Below are 20,456 nucleotides of genomic sequence, written 5' to 3'. Positions count from 1 at the left end.
GGATGATTGAAACCCTTGTTTTGTAAGAAGAAGAGTGTGAATGGTTAACATCAGGTCCTTGCCTGATGCACTCCCTGGGTCAGTGGTGAGTGGGTATGCAAGTCTCTATAGCAGCAGTCCTCAACCTTCCTAATGCTGCGACCATTTAATGCAGTTTCTCACGTTGTGCTGACCCCAACCATACAATTATTTTGCTACTACATCATAACTGTAATTTTACTACTGTTATAAATCATAATGTCAATATCTGACATGAGACACCCTCCCCAAAGGGGTTATGACCCGTAGGTTGAGAACCACTGATCTATAGGCACAAGCCCACCACCTTCTCATGAACAAAGACAGGAAGAAAGATCGGTATGGCATGCTTCTGAGGAAGCCATTGGAGGCCACCAAGCACTGGGGGCCTGATATTTTGTCCTTGCTTAGTCCCAGGTTCCCAGGGTCCTAGGAATACACATGGGGCTCACCTCACAATCTGGAGGGATGGGGAACCAGGTGTCCAGAAAAGGTCCTCTAAGACAATGACTCCTTTGTGGTCAAAATAGGCCCTGTACACCCAGGAGCCAGCACTGTGGGTAAGTGGACCCTAATTTGGGCTGGGGGTGGGGGTACCGCAGACATGAGGGATCGGAGGCATGAGGGTTGGGAGGTGGGTGGGAAGCATAAATGCTCCCCAGGGGGTGCATAAGATGGTCTCACTGGGTAAAATTACAGATGTTAGTTTCCATAAAACCCTTTAGGGGATTGGGCCGGACATTTAATAATCTATGTAGTCCTAAGAGGGCACAGCTCATACCCACTGAGAACACGGCCAGAGAACACAGCCAGTAAACCCAGCACACATGCAACAGGGTTTAACACCGAGATCAGAGCTCCACCCATTTGTGCAAGCTCACACACGTGTGCATCCTAAACCGGGATCAGGCCACGATCTCCCCTCGCTCCAGGCCAGCGGCATACGGACTTCTCAGCCTCCTCTCTGCTGCGGACAGCAGAACGAGGGCAACCGGAGCGAGCTCCCAAGGCAGCTCAGGCACTGATCTCCACCTGCCCAGCCTCGTCTTGCTCGCGGATTTTGTGCACGCCCGCAGTCCGCAGTGTGTGCGAGGCGTTGCGTGAGCGGCTGGGCGAGCTCGGGGCCCGCGGCGGTGACGTGTGCGTCCGGCCGGTGGCTGGAGATAGCGCTGGGGAGCGCGGGTAGCGACGGGCTGAGCGGATGGGCAGCCCCGGAGAGCGGCCCGGCACAGGCGGTGACACGGAGTAGCCGGGCGGGCCTGGCTCTGTGGTGCTCCGAGGCTCTGTAGCGGGGTTCTCATCCGGCTCGGGGGAGTCCTGCAAACACATACGCTGCAAGGGTCAACGGTTCCCTCACCCTATCTGGGAGCGCGTTTTGTTTTAGGTACCGGGACTACGGGGGTTGGGGGGACCTCAGAGTTTTCACCCACAACCTCCACCTCTGACTTGGTGGCAAACACCAGTCTAGGAATACACAACACTTAGTATGGTCCAGGCACATAAGAAGTACTCAGTAAATGTTAACAAGAATCAGTGCTTCCTCTCTTTATCCTCTTTCAGACCTGGTCGTGGCAAATGGGGATGTTGCATTGCATGTGAACAGAGAACAGAGGAAGGGCTCTGAAGCCCAGAAGTAGGTCTTGTGACAGGAAATAGCCTGGGCGTGGTGGAAGCTGGGGTAGTGCATGAGATTTGGAATGCACAAAGTCAGGTTTGCTTATTGTGAAGGCCAGGTCTGTCACTCATTTACTTGTTTAGTCCTTCATAAGTATCTATCTATCTATCTATCTATCTATCTATCTATCTATCTATCTCTAAAGTGGGGATAACACAAAGATTTCTGCAAATACTGCAAAGGGATGGCCAAATCATTGGCCTCCCTAGCGTTCCATGTGGACTCCTTGACAGAGCGGCTCACCTTGTCCTTCAGGATATAGAGTGCCATTGGGTTCTTCCGTTCCTGTTCTCCACTTCGCGGCAGGGTGTCTGCTGCATGGGGAAAGAACAGAGTATCTGGTCCAGGAACAAATTCTATATCCCACCCAGCACCTATATGCTTTGCCTGCGCCCCGTTTTGCTCTTCTGACTTCCTCCTAAGCCACTCTTCCTTTTCCCAGCAGCTCCTCTGATCTGAGCGCTGATGGGCGGGGCCAGTGGATGGCTGAGAGCTCACCTTCTGATTTTAGGCGGTCATCGTTCTGATCCATGTATTCCAAAGAGTTTTGCTTCTCCAACTTCCTCTTCTTCCTGCAAATCAGTTCGACCCCCACCAAGAACAGAGCTATTGAGTGTGGACTGAAAATCTAAGTAATGGACACAGGAAGGGTTCTAATGACCGCAGAAGAAGCCTTATGATGGGAAGATGGGCTGGGAATGGCGGTAGCCCGGAACTTTAGAATGAGTCCTATCCAGGTTTGCATGCTAAGACTGTTGTTAGCATTGTGACTTGGGTAGGCCATTTATCCAAAGTGAGTTTCAACATCTTTTTCTGTAAACTGCAGGTGCCATGACTTAAAAGGTAGCACACTGACCCAGCTAGACGGTATAACCCAAAGGAGACACCACCATCAACAGTGCTGGGGCAGTCAGATGTAACTGAGCACAGATGCAGTTCCATTTACTATGGAAAAATGTGCCTGGAAAGAGATCCACTCTAGGAGGTAAAACTCAAAGAGGTGAGAACAGAACTTGGGAGCTGGGGCAGAGAGCTAGCTCAGTTGGTAAAGTGATTGCCTTATAAGCATGAGGAACCAAGTTCAAGTCTAAGAGCCCACATAAAAAAGATGGGTGTAGCAGCACACGATTATCATCCCAGAACTGGGAAAAGTAGAGACAGGCAGATCCCCGAGGCTCAGTGTCCAGCCAGTTTAATCTAGTTCATATGATCCAGGCTAATGAAGACCCCCGCCTCACAAAAACAAAACAACAAACCAAAGTGCTGGTCCCTGAAGAATAACACTGGAGGTTTACCCCTGGCATCCACAAACATGGGCATCTATACACACATGCCCTGACACCAATACATATCCATACTCACACCTATATAAGCATGTGCACAAGCACAACAAACACATGCACAAACACAGAACAGAGCCTTGGAAATAGAGATGTAGCTCAGTAGTAGAGAGCTTGCCTGGTATGTACATGACCCCAGATTCAACGCTAGTAACACAGTCAACCACTCGATATTAAACTTGGCATTGAAATAGGCTGAAGGAAGAACTATAGTGTGAAAGTTGATGTTACCTAGATTTTTTGGAGGGTTTCCAGCAGGCACAGACTGTCACCAGGGTCACAAGGAGGAAGATGCCTCCTGTAGACAAGATGATGTAGAGGGAGCTTCTTCCTAAGCAAAGAGAGGCCGAGAGGTAGGCACAATTTGAGAAGGGGAACAGGTGTGGTGAGTAGAACATTAGCAACTGAGGGACTAGAAAAGGCCCCAGGAGCATGGATAGGCAATGGCAGAGCTTCCCTGGAGCCTCCCTCCCACATGTGGCTGTCCTTCAAGGACAGTTAGCCCATCTCTAACCTGTCTCACTCCCTCTAAAGCTGTGGGTCTCAACCCATTGGAGGTCAAATGACCCTTTCACAGGGGTTACCTAAGACCATTGAAAAGCATGGATATTTATATTATAATTCAAAACAGTAGCAAAATTACAGTTATGAAGTAGCAGTGAAAATAATTTTATGGTTGGAGTCACTCCAACATGAGGAACTGTATTAAAGGTTTGCATCATTAGAAAGGTCGAGAAACATTGCGCTAGACAGTCACTCTCTGAAATACCTTTAGTCCCAGTGGACACATATCTTGGGCAGGCAGGGAGACTTACTATACACGGTGATCTTGACAGGCAAGCTTCGGACCTGGCTGATAGGGTTCTCCACCACACAGCTGTACAGGTCATCGTCCTCCATGAGCACTCGGGTGATGGTGAGCACCCTTTGGTCAGGGGACAGGAGCATTCGGGAGTCGTTGAGGAGGGGTTTGCCATCCTTCAGCCAGGTGTAGCTGGGCTTGGTTCCATTCTCATGGGAGCAGTTGAGGGTGAAGGCCTCACTGAGCTCCAGCACAGTGGTTGAAGCCACTAACACCTGTGGCCTTGAAATGGGCACTGAGCCCCAGAAATGGGAAGGTGGAAAAGCTTGTGAGTCATAGTCTACAAAACGATTCCTCCCCTTCTTTATTCTCCTGTCTTTGACAACAAAACAGTTCAGACTGTGGGCCAAGAAGTCCCTCCAGAGATCCTTAGCTTAGCTCTTTCCCATGACTTATCCATCTATCCATCCATCCATTCTCCATCTGCTCATTATTAATCAAGTAACTTCTAGACTCATGATGAATGTGCTAGTTCCTTTCTTCCTAAATACCATTCTAAAACCACTGAGCTCTACTTAAACCACTCAAGCCTAATAGGCATTTTAGTTGGGGGAAATCTAGGTCCAACTCTCTAGGTTTAACACTAGGCTCTGTCAGTCATATGAGCTTGGGCAAGTTATTCTCTTTTCCTTGTCTTCAAAGTGGAGAGAGTGACATTAGCTAGCCCCTGATTATTGTAAATGTTAAGTGGTCTGTTCCACGCAAATACTCTATTCATGTTAGCTGTGCCTAGGCACCACCTTCTAATGCCCGTTCAATTTTTGTGTTTCTCTTGGGTCTAGCCTTAGTCCCAGTCTGGTCCCGCCTCCGCCTTCCCTGCTGAGTGCTTTACCATCTACGGTGAGATTGATGGTCTTCTCCCCTGTGAAAGTATCATCAGTGATGGAGATCTCCACTTCATACGTTCCCTCATCTGCCAGCTGCAGGTCGCTGAGAAGCAAGGAGCCATTTTCAAAGAGCCGGATACGGTCTCTATAGTCGGGCCTCAGAGTGCCAATGACCTCTGTGCCTATAGACTGCACCACAGTCACTGGCTTGTCACGCTTCAGCTGCCACTTCACCACAGGCTTGTCGCTGCTGGTGCTACTGTACTGCACAGAAAGCAGGGCAGACTTGCCCACCGTGCCGTGGATCAGACGTACTGGGCTGGTGATGTTCACCCCCTCCAGGGGGACTGCAAACAGAGGCCCATTGGGCAAGAGGGCAGTGTCAGGCCCTTAGCTCCATAGCCCGCTTCCACCTTCAAGCCCTCTAACCTTCCTCACACTTTCAGGCCCTTAACTTCCTGACAGTCCCGGCTTCTTACCCACCAGCACCATCTCCTCTCCCACAGTTCTTTGCTCCCTCCCCTGTGTCTTTCTTTCCTCATAGCCCTCCCAAGTCTTCTGTCACGCTAGCATTTTCCCTATTGTCTATTTCTTGCAGGAGATTACACCTACATCGTAGAAATATTGATTGAACATCCTATGTGTCAAATCTAATATGGAATCGTGATGGCGGGAAATGGAGAGAGCATGGGAACTCAGGTTCCCAGAAAGGGAAGAATGTATGCTGAGACAATGCTCAGGAAAAGCACCCTTAGGACCTGAAGATAGTACAGGCACTTCCCAGTCACACCAAGAATCCCAAGTCCTTACCCCAGGTATAACTGTGTCTCACCAGGTGGGCTCAATATAAAACACTTCGGCAACTGGAGAGGAAGTTTGGGGGATTCACTAAACTCCAGCCCCATTTGTATTCTCTACAGAGGAAGCGTTTGAATAGGTAGAATTAAAAGTTTGGAATCCTAAGGCCTTGCAAGGCTAGGCTCTACCACTTGCTGGCTGTGTGCATTTGGAGAAACAATTTTTCTCAGCCCCCCTTCTTCTCTTTTATAAAAGAAAAATAGTGACTATAAACCAGGCACTGGCTGGGTGGTGGTGGCACATGCCTTTAATCCCAGAACTCAGAGGCAGAGGTGGGTGGATCTCAGTGAGTTCGAGGCCAGCCTGGTTTACAAAGTGAAGTTCCAGGACAGCCAGAACTGTTACACAAAGAAACCCTGTCTCGAAAAACCAACTCAACACAACACAACACAACGACAAAAACAACAGGCACCAGCCTATAATCCCAGCTCTTCAGAGGTAGAGGCAGTGGGATCAGAATTTCAAAATCATTCTTGACTACACAGTGTGTTGAAGTCTGAGGCCAGCCTAGGATACATGAAACCCTATCTTAAAAAAATAATAAATAAATAAATAAATAAATAAATAAATAAGGAAGAAATAAAATATGTATATAAAGAGGTGGGGATGCAGGGCTGTGCTTTCCATTTCTTATTCTGGTTGTACTAGATTGTTCAGACCAAATCAAGAAATAAGCGAACTTAAAGCTTGGCTACGGTAATTAAAGCAAATTTTATTTGCTAAACACATCCGATTCATTTTCAGAGCAGGTGCTTTGTGAAATGTGAGCTCCCCCTTTCTGTAAAAGGTCAAGGAAAAGCCTGTTTAACTACCTTTCCACTTCTCTGGGTCTCAGTTTCTTCTTTGTGCAATGAAGCAGTTAGTGAGACCAGATGATCTCTAAGCAATTTCCAACTCCTGTATTCTACCCATTATCAGCTGGTATCAATCAAAAGAGATGACGCTGTAAAAAAAAGCCGCTGTAGGTGTGAATATCTGAGTACCACTTACTCATTGGAGGGAAGTTGTAAGCTGAGGAAGTTAGAACAAAGATAACCATTTGTAAACTTTTCCTTTTGTTTTGTCTTGACAGAGAGTCTTGCTGTGTTGTCCAGGATGACTTCTACCTCACAATTGTCTTGCCTCAACCTCCAGAGTACTGGGGTGACAGAAGCATGTCAAAACACCCATCTTATAGCTATTTTATATTAATTTTTGAGATAGCATCTCATGTATCCAAGGCAGGTCTCAAACTTGCTATATAGGCAAGAATGATCTTGCTCTTCTGATCTTCCTGCCTCCACCTCCTGAGTCCTGAGATTCTCAGCACGTGTCACCATGCCCAGTTTTATCCAGTGCTTGGAGGATCCTAGGGTTTCATGTACACTAGGCAAGCACTTCACCAACTGAATACATTATAGCCCCTCAAACATGGTTTTTAAAGATTTATTTTTATTTTATGTGTATGAGTGTTTTCCCTAAATATATATAGATATATTCACCACATGCCTGTCTGGTACCTAAGGAGGCCAGAAGAAGGTGTCAGGTCCTCTGGAACTAGAGGTAGTGTTACCGACCATGTAGGTGCTGGGAATCAAACATGGGTCTACTGTAAGAACAAGTGCTCTTTACTGCTGAGCCGTCTCTCCAGCCTTAAAGATTTATTTATTTTTGTCTTTTATTTATCTGTATGTGTGTGTCTATGTGAATGTATATTAAACAGATCTGGGTGCCCGTGGAGGCCAGAAGAAGACATTGAATCCCCTGGAGCTGAAATTATAGGCTACTGTGAACCACTTTGCTCAAGTGCTGGAAACTGAACTCAAGTTTTTGAGGAGATGAAGAAGTGCTCTTAACTTCTGTGCTGTCGCTGTAGTGCTTTTCTCCAAACTTTTTTTTTTTTTTGAGACAGGGTCCCACTGTGTAGTCCTGGCTGGCCTGGAACTTGTTACATAGACCAGGCTGACCTTCAATTCAGAGATCCACCTGCCTCTGCCTCCCAAGTGCTGGGATTAAATGAATTTGACATCATTCCTGACCTAATATCAAACATTTTTTAAACAAAAAATATTTTTGTTTTCCTAAATAACTTATGTGAAATGGAAATAAATGAAATATGGTCCCATTTACCTTTTGTTTTGGCAGAAGAGATGATGGGGCCCGAGTCCTCCCCAGTAACACAAAGACTTTCTAGGAATTCTGGTGGACCTATATGTCAGATTGAAATCCAACTGACCACATGATCTGTAAAGTTTCTTTCAACTTTCAGTTTATGTGATGACTTAAATGGTCCCATTTCAGCTAGATTTAGAAAAGAAGCTTTCAAATTTCCCTGAGTGAGCAAAGGGACTTTGGAACTACATGAGGTAGTTCTGGGAAAAACCATGGAGCATGCTTAAAGGCCACCATGGTGATGCTCAAATAGTGAGGGAGCATCTACTCACTTTTCAGGACCCACCGAGGGAGCATCTACTTACTTTTCAGGACCCAGTCTGAAACCGTAGGATAAGCACATGCCAGTTATATGTGTGGAGCCACCCCAGAGGTTAGCTAATCTGAGTAAGGAAGAGCTAGAGAGAGGGAGCAGGGGTTAAAATCGCTCTTGCAGAGGACCCAAGTTCAGGTCGCAGCACCCATGCCAGGTGGTTCACAACCACCCTTAACTCCAGCTCCAGGGAATCTGATGTCTTCTTCTGGCCTTTGTGAGCACTTAACATATATGCGGTGATATATTGTTTATGATTTATTAAGGCCACTGGAGATCAAAATAGCAAAGCAGCAGTACTAGTTAGCCATAGAAGCCAGGCACACACCTTTAATCCCAGGACTCAGGATTAAGAGGTAGACAGATCTCTGAGTCCAAGACCACCCTGGGCTACTGGAGAGTGAATCAGAATTTACGCCTTTAATCCCAGGATTTGAGAAGTGTAAAAGGTAGAGGCATTCAGTCTGAGAGTTAGTCTGTAGCCACGTGGAGGAGAGCATAGTAGTCTGAGTGAATCTGAGGAGCAGTGAAGTCGGAAGCAGTCTGAAGGTCGCCCCTTCAGTCTGAGCTGAAGTAGAGGTAAGAGGTAAGTGACCAGCTGCTTTGCCTCTCTGATCTTCAACTTGAAGATTGAATCCCAATATCTGTCACTGGGTCTTTTATTTATCTAGTTACACACATGCACATACACACATACATAAATAGAAAATAAAATATATTTTTTAAAAAATTGAGGGACTGGAGAGATGTTTTAGCAGTTAAGAGCATTCATTGCTCTTCCAGAGGCCCCGGGGTTCAATTTCCAGCACTCACATGGCAGTTGACAACTCTCTGTAACTCCAGTTTCAGGGGATCCAACACCCTCACACAGACATATATGCAGGCAAAATACCAATCAATGCAAACAAAATAAGCATAAATAAATCATTTAAAAAATTGAAATTTTGAGTGACAGCCCTACTCTGGTTTGGATGTGGTTTGTCCCTCAAGGGTTTTTGTGTTGTAAGCCTTTTCCCCGAGGTGGTGGTATTGGGAGAAATGGAAACCTTTTAGAGTACAGTGGCTTAGCTCACTGGGAGTACTGTCCTTGGAGAGAATTAAGGTAATTATTGTGGGACTTTGTGTTCATTTTCCAGATATTAAATCTTTACAAAAGAATGGGTCTAAGTAACAACCACCTCTCCCTGCTTCCTGTTTCACTGTGTGATCTCTCTTCTCCTATACATTCTTTGCATTGTGTTATGATAGGGTGTAGTTGAGGGTCTTCTTCAGAGCTGGTGTTACGTTGTTTGGGTTTTCTACCTCCAAAACTATGAGCTACGTAAACTTCCTTTCATTATTAACTGTCCAGCCACAGATATTTCATTACAGAAATGGAAAACTGATTAATAGAGATCCCAAGCACCAGACTTTGAGACCTCTCATTCCCTTCTAACAGTGATAATCCCAGACCTCAGACAAGTAGTAGAAGGTATTAATTGCCCTGATCTCTCTGTGTCTTTGCCTCTGTCTCTCTTTCTCTCCTGGATTATAATGTCTCCTGCTCTATGCCAAGGTTCCAATATCCCTTTAGTGATGTTTCCCCCTGCATTTCTGCTTTTTAAAAAATCAATTTAGATTATATTGTGGATTAAAAACAATGAAGAAGATACAGCCTTTGACTGCCTCCTAATCTACCCTAGCCCAGGTGGCAGCCTTCCTTATGCTTGAGAACATGGGTGTGGCCACAATCAGAAGGGACACACGCACACTCATTGTGAGAGGATGGCGCCATCTTTCTTGGATGCTGATGACAAGAACATTTTTGCTAAGCATGAACAGTTGCCTAGAAACTGGAAAGAATCTAAGTTTGGGTTTCATAACTTTCAGGCGACACAGAGAACTGGGACAGGAGCCAAAGAAGGACACAGAAATGAGGAAACGGCTAACACCTCAGGTCCAGAGTAGCAATAAAAGGGAGGAGGACTATTCAGCCTGGAGAAGCAGTTAACTTAATCATTGTCTCTGAGGAATCGTTATGTAGAAAGTTGCTGCTTCCACCATAGGAAAAAAACCTTACCATCTCTGCAAGATCTATCTAACTAAACAATGCCTTGATGTTTATAAAGGTCAGAAGCTTCACAGGGTTGCCCTCCTATGACCCTGAGGAAAGGCAAACTTCGAGAATGTATCTGCACAGAGCTGTGATCCTTTTCTGGCTTCATCTCACCATCTATCTACTAGTTTTTGCACCTTTACAAGGAAACATTTTCATTTTACCTTTAATTCACCTTTCAAAGCAACATGGCTCTATGTTGTAGGGCTCTCAACACCCTACCTATTCGTTAGCACCAGTAACCACATTTAAATCCTTTCTATCTGAAACAGGTTGTTTGCTTGGGTCCTTAACCATCCTAGATGCCCTTCTTTGGGCTTCCCCCAATTGTAGGATTTCCTTTCTGAGGTATGTTGACAAGACCCATGCACAATAACCCAAGGGCAGCAAGAACTTTGTTCTCTGAAAGGAAGAACTTTTTGCTTTCTGATTTTGGTTTTTAATATCCTTCCTATTAGTGATGATCCCGAGGAAGGCAAATAGGTGTTCATAGAGGGGAAAAGAGGCAAGAGGATGGTGATGCAACCATAGAGCCACTTTACATAAGACATCACAAGACTGCTCAGTTAGTAAAAGTCAACTTTACCCAGGACCATCTAAAATCATCTGGGGCCAACAAGACCAATGGAAATAACTACTATCTGTCCTTACATTCAGCACAATGATATGTCTATGTCATTGGCCTTACAGAATTCCCTGCTCCCGTAGCTTATCTGATGCACTGACACATCCAAAGACCCTATGTTAGAAAAAAAAGTGTGGAGCAAACCCTGCTCTGAGAAGCCCTCTCCATTCCTGAAGTTCCCTACCATTTCTATAGTGACCTAAAGTTTGCTGCTGAGTGATACTGGAGAAGCCTGTCCCCCCTGAGTGCACTTTCACTCTGAAATTAACTTCCTCCCAATTCTTTGCTTTGTCTAATCTCTGAATTCTTTATTTGATGGCTATCAAAGCCTGTAAATATTGGGCTAGCTGTTTCCACAATCTGCTGTTGCTATCTCTGAGACCCCTGTTGAATTCATCACTGGCAACAGTCTAAGAAAATGAATCCTCATCACTTTTACTATGTAAGAGCATCATTTGTTGTGTAACAGTTGGGATTGTTGCAATGTATTCCTATGTTCTCCTGTTGAGGCCTGGATCATGACTGTAAAATCATTTGAAATGTCAATCATTCAGGGACACAGATGGGAGACATATTAGGAAACAAACCGAAAAGTTCCTTGAGATTCAGGCAAAGAGAAGTCAGGGGCTTTTAATCTACTCTTTAAGAAACATAGATGTTCAGGAATAATTTACATATATATTAAGACAACATTGATGGGGGATGTCCTTCTGTACATAAGTTTCTCTTATTGGTTGATGAATAAAACAGTCTGGTCAATGAGGCAGGAAGATAGGTGGGGCTAAGACGAGAATTCTGGGAAAGATAGGCAGAGAGAGCCTACCAAAGACAATCAACAGGTAGCCGGCCAAAGGAGTAACAGGTCTGGGTATTCTCTGGTAAGTCAAGACCTTGTGGAAATACATAGATTAATAGAAAGCTAACCAATAAGAAGCCCAAGCCATCGGCCAACAGTTTAATAATTAATATAAGTCTTTGTGTATTTATTTGGGACCTGGCAGAACAAGAAACATTCAGGAGCACAACGTAAAAATTACCATGTTTGTGGAACAAAACTGTCACTATAATTAATCTGTCTGTTCTCTCAAATCAAAACTTTGACCTATAAGTTGACCTATAATTTAATACACTACTGTTCAAATCTCAGGAGGCTTCCTTTCTTATTGCCATCAAGATTGATCAGCAGAGTAGACTAGAGCAGACTGATATATGATGTGTCAGTGTGTGACAAAAATGACTATGGTATAACAAGGACAGGGTTTTTATTCTTGTATGACAGGACCACTACTTTGGAATTGCCCTTGAAAAAATTGCTTTATCACACCCTCCCCCTTTGCTCTTCTCTAAGGTGTCCCTTTCTAATACTTGTACAACTATTGTGTTCTCTTTTTTGCCTAGAATTCCACATTCTGAAAGAGAAGCCCTGGTACAACTGTCCTGCTAGGAATGAAGACATTCTAAAGAGACACGTATTCTCTCTCTTTGGCCGTCAGACTACTGAAACAATGGTATCCAAGGAACTGGAATTCCTCACAATCCTATGATAGGAGAAGGAAAAGATGAAGCCTGCTAGCTACAGAAAGAACTTGTCTTCTAGGAAAAATTTCGTGTAGTTCTGACTTGTCAGACCACCTTGCTCAAATAATGACAGGCCTTTTCTATTCCTCTTCCCAATATGGTTACACTGAATACCTTTCTCTGCTTTTTACTATCATTTGCCTTTTTAAAAAATATTTATTTGTTATTTGTTTGTTTGTTTGTTTGGGGGCATGGTATGTGCTCTATGACATGGGGCACTTGAGTTCTCTCCTTCCACTGTGTGTGTCCCCTTATATTGTGAGACTTGGCAACAAGTGTCTTTACCCACTGACTCATAGCACCAGCCCCTTCCTTACTTGTCTTTTTAATTGGCCCGTTGAGGATAAGTGTCTAAGTCTAACTTGTTGTTGTTTTGGTTTTGGTTTTCAAGACAGGGTTTCTCTATATAGCTTTGGAGCTCGTCCTGGACTCACTCTGTAGACCAGGCTGACCTTGAACTCACAGAGATCTGCCTGACTCTGACTCTGCCTCCCAAGTGCTGGGACTAAAGGTATGCACCACCACCACCACTAGTCTGAGCCTAATTTGTTAGGATTGTCAGGGCCAAGGCTCTGACTCTAACAGTTCTGGTAACATCATTTAATGGTTAGGTTCTGTTAACTCTTAGAATCATATGAGTCAGAACATCTCTGGTGACCTTTGCAACTCTCCCTTTAGTCTTTAGTTCTGTGCATTGATCAACATAAAACACATACATTGATGTGAACTGTAACTTGAAGGAAAATAACATCTGTCTAAAAAGAATTGCAGGAGCTAGTCAGTCCCAGGAGGTTGAAGTTCACTGCAATGTTCAGAGAAGAAAGAAGGAGACACATGGCTTGAATGAGAAAGACCCCTACTCAACATTTAGCCTTCCAGGCTCATGTCCACTCCCCAAAAATGTGTGTATTCTTCCCCACTAAGGTGTGTGTGTGTGCACGCACATGCTGGTGTGTTCACTAATGCAGAGACCAGAAAGGAACACTGGGCACCCTGCTCGTCCACTCTCTGCCTTATTCCCTGAGACAGAGTCACTTACTGAACTTGGAGCTAGGCTGGCAGCCAGAAAGCCCCAACAATCTTCCTGTCTCCTCCTGACTCCCTCTTCTGGGTTTAACAGGCATGAACTTGACCACACCAATCTTTTTATGTGGGCTCTGAGCATTTGAACTCAGTCTTCATGCTTATGCAACAAGGATTCTTATCTACTGATCCTTCTCCTGAGGCTCCAACACAGAGCTTTAAGGACGGTAAGCCCTTATAACCAACTCTTGAATCGTCAGGGTCCTTCCCACCAACTCTGGGTTCCCAAAGTACTGACCACTGATGTCAGGTGGCCTGTACTTCTTCCAGTAACAACAGTTATAACAAATAGTTCTGGGGCATGTAGAAGTAAAAATGAATCTTTCCCTTATATAACATGTTGGACAGACAAATACCTGTTTAAGATAGACTGGAGATATAAATATGAAAGTGGAAACAACACTTTTAACAGAATAGGACACTGTCTGTCTGGCTTGAGAACAGATTCAGAGTTCTTAGATCATACACACACACACACACACACACACACACACACACACACACACACACCAGTAACTAGCTGGGTGTAATGGTTTAGGCCAATAATCCCAGTACTTAGGATGAGGCAGAAGGATTGCTGTGAGTTTGAGGCTATCCTTGACTGTAGATTGAGAATCTGTTTGTTTTTCGTTTTTTTTTTTTTTTTTTTTTTTTTTAAAGACAGAAGGAAAAAGAAAACAAAAAGAAAAAACATCCAGGCAACTCAATAGAAAGCTTTGCAAATGATTTGGAACAAGAGCTGGAAAGATGGCTTGGCAGTTTAGAGCACATACTGTTCTTTCAGAGGATCAGAGTTTGCTTCCTGGAACCTACATTGGGTGACTCACAACCACCTTAACTCCATCATGTACATACTCAAAATACACACACACACACACACACACACACACACACACACACACACACACGAAATAATAAAAAATAAGTAAAAAGAGACTTGTAACAGGCACTTCAGGAAAAACATATCCAATTTGTTGATAAAAATATGAGAAAAGCTCAACTTGAGTATCAACTTGATTATCATGGAAATGTAAGTTTAAAACTAGAATTTGATTCCATTTCATACTAATTAGGATAAAAATATTGGGAGATGACTGGCTCATGAAGGTATTAACTTCATCAATGGGTTAATTCATCAATGGTTTGTTCTAAAGGGGCTATTAAAAGGTAGGGCCTGGTTGGAGGAGTAAGTCGCCGGGGACATGTCTTCCTGGGCCCCTTCCTGTCTGTCCCTACCTTCTGTCTGCCATGAGTTGATTTATCCTCTCACATGTTCCCTGACATTGTAATGTTCTATCATATCAAGCACAGGTCCAAGAGCAGTGGAACCAAGTGACTGTGTGATAAGGGAGAGTTAGGGTTACTTTATATTCTATATTACAAGAGCACACGTGCAGTCTGCATATTGTCAATGGGAATCTGCATGTACCCTCTGTAACTTGTATGATCACACGGGAGGAATGTGAGACTCAGTGGTCTTCGAAATTTGTGAATCCCCACTACAGAGAGAGAGAGAGAGAGAGAGAGAGAGAGAGAGAGAGAGAGAAGAGAGAGGAGAGAGATGAAGATGAGGAAACAGTGAAGGAAGAAATAAGAAGAAAAGTACTACCTGGCTGGAGGGACCTGACCAGAGGGACCAGACTCAAGTTTGGAATGATTAATTGCCTTTGTTCTTGTTCCTTATAAAATGGGCTCGTTGGCAGTGGTTTGAGTAAGGCAGATTTGGGAATGATAATACTCTGGCCTCCTAGATTGCTGGCTCTCTGAATAAAGTACTGATTAAAGATTCACTTCCTGCCTCTGCCATTGGCTTCTGTAGTAACCCAGCAACACAAACTACTTGGTTTCATATCTTGGTGAGTGCAAAGCCAAAATAAACATAACCAAGACATAAAAGTGGAGTGGAGAAAGATTTATTACCTGAAGCAGGGAAGAAAAACATAGGATTTATTTCCAAAGCAATGCCCTCCTTGAACAAAGGAAGAGAAACAATTTCATTCAGGGAGCCTATACATGCTCTGATAGAGGTTGGCCCAACCCCAAGCTTTATCACTTAGGGAGCATACCCCTGGGTATGCTCAATATGATATGAAGTTCATGTTTAGAAGATTCGATAGATAACAGGAATGCCTCCAGGCATGCTCAGCTTGTACCATAAAGTTTATTCTGAAAATGAACGCCTTTTGAAGGTACATCAATCTAAGAGTGTGTTCTGAAAGGGTCTGCCTTAGTGACTAACATAGCAACTGAAATGCTTGGGTGATTCTGAGGAAATAGCATGATTTAGTTTTTTTGTTTTGTTTTGTTTTTTTTGTTTTTTTTTTTTTTTTTTTTGTTTTTTTTTTTTTTTTTTTTTGAGACAAGGTCTCATTATGTAGCCCTGGAATTTGCTCACAGAGATCCTCCCATCTCTGCTTTCCAAGTGCTGAGATTAAAGGTGTATGTCCTCAACCTAGCCATATCCCTTTCTTTATCTAAGCAATGATTACATGAGTTTGCTGACTTCGTTAAGAGTATATCAAACTATATCTTAATGCTAACTGCATTTTCCTCCATTAGATTTCTCAATTACACTATGTTTTAAACTGAAAAGGATCACCGCTGCAACATGGTAGTGAATTTAGGCAAAAAAGATACTGGGTGTGATGGCGCATACCTTTAGTCCCAGAATTCAGGAGGTTGAGGCATGAGGATTGCCTTAAGTTCAAGTTTGACCTGGACTAGTGTCAGACTGCTCTAATATCTACCTGCGCTCCCAAATTCAGCACAGAAACCAGGCAGAGGAGTGGAAAAGTCCAGACAAGGAAGCCTCCAAAGTTTGGATTTGTGTCTTTTTTTGTTTTATCTGAGCAATAACCAAAATATATTTATTTTTTTGGTTGCTGAGGTGTATTAAATTTGAAGAAGATAATATATCCATCTTCAACAATATAATTTCTGCCTTGTTGTCTGTATTTTCCAGCAGCCTTGACTGCATTTTCTGAACCCTCCTCTTTAAAGTCCTCATATTTCATTACTTCAGCCATAATGAATCCCTTTTCAAAGTCTGTGTGAATCTTCCCTGCAGACTGAGGAGCCTCATTCCTTTCCTGGTGGTCCACGCATGCACTTCATCTGGCCTGCAGTTTTGTGTCTTTTAATGTTTATCTCTGTGAACACTTTAGCCTCTGGATAAAGCTTATTTGCATATTCTGTAAATTGTGCTATGGTGAGTTTAAGAAGGTTGAATTTGGCCTGATTTTGGGCCAGTCACATGGTTTGGTGGGTAAGGGTCCTTGTCACCAAACCTGATACCTGGGACTCACAACGTGGAAAGAAAAAACGAACTCCTGGGACTTGACTTCTGACCTCTATAGTTATGTGCCTTGAATCCCACAAAATAAGCAAATAAGTGTGAAAACAAAGAGAGGCAAGCTGTGTCAGAAAAAGCCTGATTTGTAAAGATCAGAGCCTGAATTTTATTTTATGTGTATGAGTGTTTTGCCTGCATGTACATATATGCATAACATGTGTGCAGTACCTGCAGGGATCAGAAGAAGCCACTGTATCCGCTGAAACTGGAACCATGGATGGTTGTGAGCCACCATGTGGGTGCTGGGAATCAAACCTAGGTTCTCCACAAGAGCAGCATGCCCTCTTAAAGGAGCCACCTCTCCAGCCTGCACCATGCCAATCTTAATACAACATTTCCCAGCTTCCTTTGCAGTTAGGCATGACCATGTGACAATTTCTAGCCAATAGAACTAGTGGAAGTGATATGAACCACTCAGATTTATTTTGGAAAACCTTCCTTTATATGCCTCTTCATTGTATTTGTTAAGTTTTTGTTGTTGTTGTTTTGTTTTAATTTTCTGTTTGGCCAGACGTGATGGCCAAGACCTTTAATTTCTGCTTTCAGGAGGCAGAGACTGATGGAGCTCTGTAAGTTTTAAGCCAGTCTGGTTTACACAGCAAGTTCCAGGCCAGCCAGGACTATCGAGTAAAAAGATCCTGTCTCAAACAAGCAAATAAATTCTCTACCTGTACTAAATATAGACAAACCCCTCAGTGATCCATACACTGAAGCAGAGTCCCATCAGCTTAGCGTGTTCCTTGAGAACCCTACACAATATCACCCTCCTTTTCCCAGGCCCAGTCTACCACTTCATTGTACTGACACATAATTAATGCCAAGAACTTAAATTTTGAAATTTATCTGTTACAGAAGCTGACATTTTCCTAACTAATACAGCAAAGATAGCAGAGATTTATTAACAGAATCTGCACTCTTATTGCTTGTGAAAATAACAGTGTAATAGCCTACGGCCCAACATTTAGCTCTCATGGGTTATAACTAATATTGTTTGTTTGTGACAAGATCTCATGAGCTCAGGCTGGACTCAAACTCATTATGTGGCCAAAGATGACATTCAACTCCTGATCCTCCTCCTCCTACCTCTCAAGTGTTGAGATTACAGGCATGCACCAACATGCCTGGCTCATAACTAATATCTTATTAATATAATATTAATTAAAAATAGTTTTGCTGTGGGCTGAAGCACATCTCCTCAATCTCACATCCTGCCGTCCTACTAATCCTCATCCCCAACTTCCACATCTCACAACCGGACTTCTTTTTTTGGCAATGAGGTCTTCCCAGAGCTAAGGAGTTAAGATGAGGTCACACTGGAGTAGGGTGGATCCACTTCCGCACACGTCCTTGTAAAATGGGGACATTTGAACACAGACACGCAAACAGGAAAACACCACCTGAAGGCTGGAATTTTGCTGTCACAAGCCAAAGAGGCCTGGGACAGATCCGTCCTTAGTGCTTTGGGAGGGAGTGTGGCACCATCGATACCTTGATCTCTAGCCATCTGCCGTTCAGAACTGCAAGCCAACGACTTTCTGCTGCCTAACCCACCTACTTTGTGTCATTTTGTTTCATCACCTCAGAAGAATTAAAGAGGCTTCTATTCTATTCTGTTTTGCCTCGTTTTTCCTTCAGTGCTTCATCTCAGACCAAGGAATCCAATAGGTATATCTGATCCTGCCAGTTACCAAATTAAAGTTCATTCAATTTCTCCAGCCACCATTTATAGACTATCTCCCATCTTCTGAGAAAGGTTTACAAGGCTTCTGCTAAACTCAATTCATACTTTTCTCTCAGCAATGCTGAACTTCTGGGCTCCACTAAATACACAAGACTATTTCAAGCTCTTGACCTTTGTCCATTTCTCAACAATAAACTCACTTATGCTCCTACCTATTTTCCTCATCCTCTAAGATTCAGTGCAAACATTCTTTCTACAAGGAAACATTCCCTGGTTCTTGCCCACCCGCATCCTGCCCCACCTGCAACAGATTCCTGGATGCAGGCAGGTGACTTTTTTTTTTTCTAATTCCTTCTTTTTGTTAAAACAATCTATGTATCTGCCTGCCAAACTAAAATGTGCATTTTTGGGCTCCCTGTCACTGTGTGTATGTTCACATAAATTCATCTACAGTATTTAAAATAAGATCGGTTCTCCACAGAGTAGATAGGGGGCATTACAAGAGGTAGGTGTCTATGGCTGGCAGTGAATTACGAATACAATGGATTACTATCCTAAACCAAAAGGCTCATTACCAACAAAGCTTCTTTTATCTGTCAAGCTGCTTGACACTCAGAGAAGCCAGGGTGGAGGTTTGGGAGCCTCAAAACCAAGATTTCCCCTCCTCTTTCCACCAAGAGTTCACATAATCCCTTAAAAAGAATGCTGGACAGGCCCACGCCAACAAGTCATCCCATAATAAGTGGCACAATGCCTTCCAGCTAATGTAGTGAATGCCGTGGGCGCTCCAAAGTTATGCAGTCTTTGGGGGATGGGATGGGGGAGCAGGGACCAGGCAGGAAGCACAGGGAATGAAGAGATACATTCAACGCTGATTCCTTGATTCACTGAGATGCTTCCCACGGCCACTGAGCTCTCTCCCCTCCTCCAGCCCTGAAGGTACTCAGGCTCTGCTCTTCCCCCTCCCTCTCCGCCAAAAGCCCCAAGTTCTTTTCTCCAGACCCTTCTGGTCTCCTACCTGGCTGGATGAGAAGCAGGTAGACAAAAGGAGCGAGGCGCAGGGCCCTGGAGGCTCTGGACAGGGCTTCCCTTTCTCTCTTCATTTTGGGTGGCGTTCTCCAGCTCTGGTGCAGACAATTAGCATGATTTCTCCACTCCGGGCACGTCTCTTTGTACCACTCGGAGTTCCTCTGCCCGGGCACAACCCTGCCAACTTCCCTCTGAATACACAGAGCTCTGTGTGTTGCTGGCCTTGTTCTCTCCTCTCGCTTCGCTCAGATCTAGCATTTTCTAGTTTCCAAGCCCTTCGCCCCCCTAGTTTGGACAGGGGTATCTACATGGCATGATAATCTCCACTGCATGTTGCATCACACTGGGCTCTGGTGGTCCAGCGGTCCTTGGCTTGTCTGCAAGAAGCCCCACTCCTAAGGCAGATGAAGATCCGGGCTCAGTGACCCAACCTTCATGGCTCCACCTCACACTCCTCCTTCCGCTTCAGGACAGACTTCTAATAAGGGAGAAAAGGTGGGGGGGGGTGGAGGGAGCGTTTTGGGGTATCTCGGGAAATGAGAGACCTGAAAGAATTGCTGAAGAAGTGGAAAACCCCAAGGGAAGACGATTGGAAAAGGGCTTGAATTTTGTTACTTTCACATGTGTTTCTAGTTGGGAATCGCTATCATAGGTTCAGATAGATGTTGGGAGCGTCTTCCCAGAAGTCAATCTGTCATTCCCCTACATCCAACCAGTGTTCTGGAACCTGTCAGAGCAAAGATGCTCCACAATCCAGCAGCCTGGGGCTCTGCTAGCAGTGTAACAGCCTAGTGTGTCGTCCTGTCTCTCAGATCTGTGCCTTCACTCCACTCATGGCCGTGCCTTCTCATAAAATGCTCATAAAAGACTCAATGTCTTTGGGTTCTTGATTTTACCTCCGTAAAATGGCTAAAACAATAGACTCCTTGGAGGTGTTGTTGGGAAGACTGGTGAAGATTGTGGTACAGA

At 44.2% G+C, this 20,456-nt stretch overlaps 1 protein-coding gene across 1 annotated transcript; it reads right to left on the bottom strand.

Moving 5' to 3' along the window:
* Positions 1-1,032: 1,032 nt before the first annotated feature.
* LOC100753291 (hepatocyte cell adhesion molecule) lies at positions 1,033-19,561 on the bottom strand. Its single transcript, XM_027411810.2, has 7 exons — positions 19,477-19,561; positions 4,728-5,069; positions 3,849-4,130; positions 3,265-3,364; positions 2,192-2,265; positions 1,937-2,007; positions 1,033-1,335 (listed from the first exon to the last, which is right to left on the bottom strand). Exons 1-7 carry the CDS (start codon positions 19,559-19,561, stop codon positions 1,033-1,035), a joined length of 1,257 nt encoding a protein of 418 aa, XP_027267611.1.
* Between the last annotated feature and the right edge of the window lie 895 nt (positions 19,562-20,456).

Source organism: Cricetulus griseus, chromosome 4, assembly GCF_003668045.3.
Source record: "Cricetulus griseus strain 17A/GY chromosome 4, alternate assembly CriGri-PICRH-1.0, whole genome shotgun sequence".
Classification (NCBI taxonomy): domain Eukaryota; kingdom Metazoa; phylum Chordata; class Mammalia; order Rodentia; family Cricetidae; genus Cricetulus; species Cricetulus griseus.
This window is presented reverse-complemented; position numbering and strand designations above follow the sequence as displayed.